At 33.7% G+C, this 8,075-nt stretch overlaps 2 protein-coding genes across 4 annotated transcripts; one reads left to right on the top strand and one right to left on the bottom strand.

Moving 5' to 3' along the window:
• Positions 1 to 17: 17 nt before the first annotated feature.
• Positions 18 to 7,165, bottom strand: LOC123720307. Its single transcript, XM_045676861.1, has 5 exons — positions 6,954 to 7,165; positions 6,484 to 6,567; positions 6,284 to 6,407; positions 1,821 to 1,968; positions 18 to 741 (listed from the first exon to the last, which is right to left on the bottom strand). The coding sequence occupies exons 1-5, from the start codon at positions 7,062 to 7,064 to the stop codon at positions 573 to 575; spliced, it is 636 nt and encodes a 211-aa protein (XP_045532817.1). The 5' UTR covers positions 7,065 to 7,165; the 3' UTR covers positions 18 to 572.
• LOC123720303 lies at positions 2,208 to 6,166 on the top strand. Of its 3 annotated transcripts, none has more exons than XM_045676852.1 (5): positions 2,213 to 2,339; positions 4,765 to 4,878; positions 4,950 to 5,056; positions 5,131 to 5,355; positions 5,570 to 6,166. In XM_045676852.1, exons 2-5 carry the CDS (start codon positions 4,797 to 4,799, stop codon positions 6,110 to 6,112), a joined length of 957 nt encoding a protein of 318 aa, XP_045532808.1. In that variant the 5' UTR covers positions 2,213 to 2,339; positions 4,765 to 4,796; the 3' UTR covers positions 6,113 to 6,166. The 3 variants fall into 3 exon arrangements, with proteins under 3 accessions (XP_045532807.1, XP_045532808.1, XP_045532809.1); XM_045676853.1 differs by having other exon boundaries at positions 2,221 to 2,339; positions 4,746 to 4,878; XM_045676851.1 differs by lacking the exons at positions 4,765 to 4,878; positions 4,950 to 5,056; positions 5,131 to 5,355; positions 5,570 to 6,166 and adding an exon at positions 2,509 to 4,634 and having other exon boundaries at positions 2,208 to 2,339.
• Positions 7,166 to 8,075: the final 910 nt, after the last annotated feature.

Genomic DNA, 8,075 nt, shown 5'->3' with positions numbered 1-8,075 from the left:
AATTGTTCGTATATAGTTTTATTATATTAGATTTAAGATAAATTCTTATGGTATATTGTAGTACAAATTTAATTTATCTCGTATTGATTAGAAAATTGGGTTAATAAGCAAAGATTTTGATATTTTTCCCATTTTGCACTGCATTTCAAAAATAATTTGCAAAAATTAAAAAAATATATATTACATAGCATATTCATATAAAACATGATCAGAAATAAAATAATAGAAGTATTTACAGAAGGTGAAATTAATCCTATGTGTCTAAGATTAATTCATAAATTTACAAAATAATATATTTATTTTATTTTATTTAATGTATATTAAATTTAATTAATAAAAATCAAATAGTGGAGTGAAATTTGATGTGATTATTAAATGGAGTTGCCATCGAGAACGATACTACGATCATTTTTATAGTAAGTTTTGTTTTAAGCTCAAAACAGGCTCAGTTTCGGTAATTATCTCTAAAGAGCATTAAGAAAACAGTCGCTGATATGAATATAGGAAGTGAATGTTATAATTTTTTTTACTTTAATTAATAACTTTGTATTTGGTAGGTATAAAATTGTGGATTAAGTTTTATTCGGCTTTTGATATGCAGCGATGTTATCCATGATCGTAATAAAGTCCTCTTTCATTAAAGCACAAGGCTCGTATCCAAGACAATCGTACCCTCGTAAGCCTCTGTTAGACGCCTCTTCTAAGGCTGTGGTGTTTAACATTGAGGAAAGGAGTTCGTTCCTGAAAGTAAGTATATTTTTTGTTACGAGGAAATTATAGTTGTGTTTCAATTACACATTGTTTCCTACTTTAAAAACTCTCATCACGCAATATATAGTTTTTAGGAATGTTACAACGTTTATTTGTTAGTTAAAAGTCTTTAAGAATTACCAGTTGAATGAACCTCTTTAGGGTTTTTTGAAAAGTAACGTAACGTTTTTTTTATCACCAAGGAGTTTACATAAGGTACTTTAACATAATTTATATCGTCTATGTTTTTTTAAATAACGCACTGCGGCAACTAAATCCACACTACATAGTATGATTTTCTAAGTTGTAACCGCACTTACTATGAAAGTTTAATATTAATTTTTTACCTATTTATTGATTCTAAATATACATACGCCCGCTTGTGCATAGTCCATATTAGCCAACAATATCGTAACTTCTATTTAGTTAAAATTAGTAAAGCTCAAACATATTTTGCGTCGGTCTGTATCAGCATATGGCTGACAACAGAGTTCATATCGAGTCATTATAAACGAAAATCTGTATTTTATTAAGATTTATCAAGAAGTCATGACCGATATGGACTCAGTCAAAGGATCATTCATGAAAACACAAAGAGCATAATTATTATACAATCTTGCGCATGGCGATCATACACTGTTTGAGGCGGCTATTTTTTCTATTTAGGAATAAAGACATCTATATTATTGATAATTAATTAATACTTTTATTTATCCTATAAATTCTTCGGGACAGTGCAGTCGTGGTTAAAACTTTAGATTAACTAATCACGGACTGCTTGTATACGGTCCACTTCATTGGTGACCTTTTTTTTTTGTATGAGGTAAAAATGCGCTTGCGCAGGCCCGCGCCAAGGATATCGAGCTTGACGCGGGGACTGTGGGGCTGGGTCTATACTCAAATCCCTCTGCTATTCAGAGGGGTAGCGAGACCCGACCCACTAAAAACACCTCAGCCCTTCACACGCCCTTAAGATGGGCCCTCGGGGTTCGCCAGGCATTCTACCCAAGGGACCCAGGCACGTCATTGGTGACCTACCGCGAGTCTACCTATACATATATCTTACCTACCTCATAATTCGTTTCATCGTTTTTAAATATTGCATATCATGTTTCTGCTGACTTGATACACATGCAAATCTTTCGAGACAACCCTCGTTTTTCTCAATTATTTGTTTACTGAATTCCATAACTGGATTATGTTCAATGTTATCTGAAACTAATTAAAATGGTTATGGTAAAACACACGAAGCTACAACCCTTGGTACATATATTTAAAATATGTTTATGATTATTTTCAATGTAATTTTTTTATTTATAAGTAGAGCTACGACCTCAGAAAATACTAAGACGAAAATTGTACGAACTCGGAGTTAGGAATCGTACGCTTAGTTTGGTAAGAATCTCTTTGCATAAATTAAAAAAAAAATACCATGGCCTACACTTAATGACATTCTCATTTCAAAATGTTATTAAAATTAATACAATGACAGTTCTATAAAGACTGGGCAATTGGTAGCTTTCGGGTTACAAAATAAAATTTTCAGTGTCCATAGTAATGTTTAAATAGGACAGGGGACCTCACAATCCGTAAGTATTATTACTATTAGATATATATTACTTGCTAGGACTCACGTCATTACGAATATGTGTATTTCATATCTTTTAAAATCTGAACCGTTATCCGTGTTTTATAAAGTGTGATCAAGATGCGTGATTATTTTTCCTGAATCTCAACTATACTTATTGAACTCGGCAGATAATGGAGCAAATGTACCTCATCGAGATTTTCATAGACCGAGTGACAATATACGCCACCTTAGAAGATGAACAAAGTGGTGCCAATAAAAATCTTATTATCAAAATAAGATTTGGACCCAAAGTTGAATTTATTATTAAAGAAGGACAATTAGCCTTGAATGATGACAAAAAAGATGATGTTATGGAATGTGATGAAAATGGTAAAAGAAAATGGTCAAGAACGATAAGAGTAGGCAAATCATATCTGTTTCCATCTTATCCTGATACTGTACTCATGATTTTAAGCAAGTTTCCTTTAGAGATTGAGATATGGAATGACGATGAGAATGAAGTGGAAATATTTGTCGGTGTTGGAACCATGTATTGGGAAAGTGAATTTTTCCATATGCTAAAGGAGACAGCTGTAGCTAATAAGATACACGAACCACTTACTATTAAGCAGAATACACCTTTGTTTGGTGAATGTTATTGTAAAAGGGTTGGCGAAATCTCTTTCATTCTTAGACTTAGTGCATTGGGAGAAAGTATAATAACAGAATTTCAGCAACTTATGACTGACCCAGATGCCTTTGTTTTTAGAACTAATAAAGCACCGAGTATGTTTCAATGTAAAAGAGTAGAAGGGGATGATAAAAACTTTTGTATGGTTGGTAGTTTATATGAAACTACAACACTTGAAGATCCTGATGTTCAAAACAATGCACAACAGAAGATTGAAATTTGTACTGAACTACAAAGTTGTGGTATGGGTCCAAAAGATGGAGACTATAGATGTAAACACGAATCGAAGGAGTCACAAGAAACACAAAAGAAAGCATATCCTATTAATAAAATACGTATGGGCGATATAACTGGTCCTTGTGGAAATGCTAATTGTCCGTTAGCCCATAAAGTAAGAACATATATCAGAAACTTAGAAGCTTATAAAGAAAAAGCAGAAGGTAAAGTGGAAGGTACAAAAGAAGAAGGGACACGGAAAATTTGTGGAAGGTGTGGTTGCAAAAATGACAAGTGGCATAGAGAAGGTTGTCCCAATAAACAGGGCGAAGAAAATAAAGCTGAGTGTACAGGTTGCGGTGGAGTGACACCCGCTGGAGAAACATGTGAGGATAGACAAAATAAATTACAAGCTGCTTTTGTATTTAGCGTTACACAAGTTCCAGGATTTAAGGAATCAGTATATGGTTCTAGCTATACAGTTCAAAATCTTGCTACCGAATATGATTTATTATTGGCTGGCTCAAGTGCTCCTATTAATACCCAAAGTGTATGTAAATGTCGTCAAAACACAAATCAACTAAATAAAAGTGAAACCAGAAATACAATGAGTGCAACGGATATTAAACAGCCTGATAATAAAGCATCCACGAGAAGCTTACACAATGATACTCTTGTTTATAACGTTGAACTGAGAGATTCATCGAAAAGAAAAATGTCTGTTTTTAACTGTGTAGAAATTGCTCAAGACAAGGATTGCAAATGCAGTCCTCCCAAACCTTCACCACCGTGTAAAACATTTGATTGTGAGTGTATTCAGAAGACTACTAATATAGCATCTCGTAAAGCACACAAACCCTATTGCCCACAATATAAACATCGAAACACATGCCCCATAATGAGGCACGAAGAAGAAGAAAATAAGAAACAAGATCCAGATGAAGATGAAGCAGAACCTTTGCCTTATGGGCTACCTCCCATTCAACTCGGCCCCTGTCCTGTCATCGGTAGACCTTGCTCTGTTCCTGATGGTTTTGCTAGAATGTATAAGACAGCAGCAATAGCTCCACAACCACCCAGTTACAGCGATGCTGGTAAAATCTGTTGTTCAAAAGAGTATGAAAGGATAAAAAAAGCGATAGCTGATTATATGAAGTATGAAAAGGATCATGATTTCCGATGTATAAATAAGTTTAATGTGGACACTGAAAGACGGTGTTGTGATAAGGAGCAACGGCTGCTTGCTCTTGCTGGCAAATCTTGTTGTGGTTCTCATAAGCTAGCCATACAAGAGAATAATGAAGATAAATGATAAATACTACAAACTTGTAATAATAATTCAGTCATTGATATTTTATTTTGTAACCCAAGTGTATTGTAAAATCTAAATACACTAATATTAATTTTTGCAGTTTTTTTTATTACATTTCCTTTTTAGATTCGACTCTAATCTCTAATTAAAAGCCATTTTGCCATTTTATTTATTTCACAGCTCCATATGTATGTATATGTTAACAGATAACTGATTAATTGACAGAGTGAATAAACTACTAATATAAAAGAATTAAAATGGGTGACGACGAAGAGGGCTTTAAAAAAGAGAAGAAAAAGGCATCGAAGTACAATTACAGCTTTGGAGATGTTCATCCTGGTAAGTCCTTATTCCCTGACATATCTCGGAATCTAGAAATGTTAACGGCTTTGATGAAAATTACTCTTCAGGTGTCACAATTGGTCATAAGGTATGCAACCCATTTTCAAAACCCGGATATCCTGTGCCTGCCGAAATGGGTTGGCTATGGAACGCAACAGATGTTCCTGGTATGAAAGTAAGGAGTTTGTTTTAATATCTTTGCTTGTTACATATTTAGTTTCGTCATATTAGTTGTGATTTCTGTGATAGCCACGGCGAGGTTGGGCACCAGGAATTATCGGAAAAAGTGTTGCAAAATTGATGACATTTAAATGCGCACGGCAAGGTCAAGATAAAGACAAAAGCAAGAAGAAAAAAAAGAAGGGTCGAGCGACCGGAGCTGATATGGGTGGTGGAGATTCGGAACCTGACGAGCCCTTGGAACCTAAGCCAGCTTTAAGAGTACAAAGAAAAGGCGACGTATTTACCATTCAGGTACCTGTTAGATTAATATTTATTTGCATAATGAATATTTAACTAACTCTACATTTATTTATATAACTTTTTATTATATTAAACATCACCCTTCATCACGTTCTAACTGCTCGGTTAAAAAAGTTACTTGTGATAGTATTTGATTTATTTTAATATTCAAATTGAACTATTTGTATCAGTTCAGTACATCGACTGATAAATAAAATTTAAACAGGTAAACCCGTTAAAAGACCTAACGGAAATAGCACCGAATGAAGACCCTTATGTAGACTGCGATCCAATGGTATTCAAGATTGTAAAGAAACGAAGCCCCGAGGAACAAGCCAAAGTCGAAGCACGTAGAATGGTAAAAGTCAAACGCCAGAGAGATGCAGAAATCCGAAAAGCTCTAGGAGAAGCCGTTGAGGATATTTGTAAATGTGCTTATATGGATGTGTATTGTAATGATATGAGTGCCATTGATAACGTGATAGATAGCTGTCCAGCGTTTAAAGAGCCCCCCTGTGTCTGTCAAGAGGAATCACTGAGTTCCTTATCCAGTAATGCGACTTGGGACATAGAGTATACGCCACCATTTGGGTGTTTCGATCTCGCCCCAAGAAAAAGACAAAATTACATACACGTTGAGACACAGTATATTCCGGCAGACGCAGGTATTGTCGACACTCCTAAAATTAAATGCAAAAAATCCTGTTCTTCGATAAGAAACCCGAAGAAGAAAGTTTCTAAGAAAGTATGCTGTGGTCCCTGTCCATAAATTTTATAAATCAATGTGTAGTTCTGCAATAATAAATTTGTGATGAAGACTTTATTTAATCTAATTTTTCCTATCATTAATTTTATCCTCACTATTAGACCGCAGATGCTAGATGAAATAAAATACAGCGCGATAAGCGTTCCCAAACTGTAAAAAGAAGATACCACATACCTCTAGATGATCTATGGTATGAACTGGAAGATTTGTGGAGAAGAGGCGAAATAAAAGTTGTCACTAAGAATACTAATCCTCCAACGATTAGTGAAGAAAGATTGACGTGTATCTTTGGTAAACTCTGTAACCAAATGTTGCACAGTTAAGCCAATGAGTTTTGTTATGCAGTAAAAGTATAATATAATTAGAATATTTACCAAATCATTATGAGCGAATGGTGAGCCTTGATCTGAATTTTTGATGGGTATTGTGATGAAAGGTAGTGAAAAATCTAATCCAACCTATAATTTACACAAAACCGTTACAATAATGTTAAAAAAATAAACTTGTTTAATACAACCTAACTACAGCCTGCGTTTTCATGAAAGCGGAAACACTGACAGTGATGGATAAACAATTTTGACGTTATAATTATTAATATTGATTTCCGACTTAAAAAAAAAAGTTTGTAAAAAAGTGAATTAAATATATGATTTATACTACATAAGATTTAATCGACAGTAAACATGGATTTGTCGAATCACTTTCGAATTCGAATCGATATTTTCACATCAAAGTACAGTACAAAAGTACTTTAACTATATTCTTACTGCCTTTTCTGAGCATAAGCTTTGTCTAATATTAGTCTTATAACACACAGTACGAAATGAAAACAAAATTCACTTGCCTGAAGATCGTCTTTAGAAGCATCAAAAGAAAATATTTTCGGTTGTCTGGGCTCCTGTTCACAATAAGCAAATGCTATGCAAATACAAATATATAAACTTTTAAACAACATTGTTGTATCACGAGAAAATTAAAAGCAATAAGTGTTACTCGTGCGAAAATGGTCAACCGTTTGTTGTCATTTCATGGAAAATTTACAGAAATAGCCAAGGAAATTACATGTTAGTTTGCGATTTTAAGTTCCGCAGTTATTGTTACAAATGATAAGAAAAGAAAAAGTAATCTAGATATTGTTATGTATAGACCCGTCATTTGTTTTCACTGCGTAATTTCATTACTGGTTAGTTATTTAAAGAGATATGTATTTAAACTATTTTTTTTGTTTGAGCTAAAATAAGACACTCATTTATTAAAAGCATAGGTAAATTTCTGTCTACATGCTTGCATTACTACTTATTGACAGTAGGTATGCCTTGTCAACAATCATTTTTGATATATATGAGTGTTTCTATATTTGTTAAGCTCTACACGATCTAATTATATAATTGCTTTTACGCCTGTCGCGTTTGATGTCGTTTAAAAAAGATGTTATTTTAATGACATAATAATAACAGTTCTCACATCTTTCTGTTTAGTGGCAAGTGGATATCGATGGTGCAAGAAGATATGGATGATGCGGAGCAACACGGTTAAACGTTTCCAAATAAAGTTTTTGTTGTGTCATACCGTTATTTTTCCGGATATTTCAGAGGCCACAATGCGACAAATATGTAAAATATCGTAAGTTTCTAAACAACAAGAAAAATCGTAAGAGGCACTTCGTAGTCATATAAAATTATTTGTTGTATGGACATATACATTCGAACTGTAATTATAGCATTAATGCATACAAATAAACGACAAAAACAAACTTGTCGATGTACGGATCGTGAGGCTTAAGGCCTGCTAGTTGTTAGCATGTTTTTTAATAATGTCAGAGAAATAAATAATGTTTTATGACGATCTTTAACTCTGATCTTGCGCAAGGCTGTTATTTTCTTAATGTGATATATATTAAAAATTCCATATTCCTTTAAAAAAAACAGTGTGCAAGCGCATAAAGCAACACTTGTACTACCCTACG

This window comes from Pieris brassicae, chromosome 2 (genome assembly GCF_905147105.1).
Source record: "Pieris brassicae chromosome 2, ilPieBrab1.1, whole genome shotgun sequence".
NCBI lineage: Eukaryota > Metazoa > Arthropoda > Insecta > Lepidoptera > Pieridae > Pieris > Pieris brassicae.
The sequence above is the reverse complement of the archived record's forward strand: the minus strand, read 5'-3'. Positions and strand labels throughout refer to the sequence as shown.

Excerpts from the sequence above, each read along its gene's own strand:
- LOC123720303 (XM_045676851.1), top strand. The coding sequence starts at position 2,512 with ATGGAGCAAATGTACCTCATCGAGATTTTCATAGACCGAGTGACAATA.
- LOC123720307 (XM_045676861.1), bottom strand. The coding sequence starts at position 7,064 with ATGTTGTTTAAAAGTTTATATATTTGTATTTGCATAGCATTTGCTTAT. Across the intron at positions 6,408-6,483 it reads CATTCGCTCATAATGATTTG|AGTTTACCAAAGATACACGT; the intron begins GTAAATATTCTA and ends ATTTGGTTACAG. Across the intron at positions 1,969-6,283 it reads ATACCATAGATCATCTAGAG|TTTCAGATAACATTGAACAT; the intron begins GTATGTGGTATC and ends CATTTTAATTAG.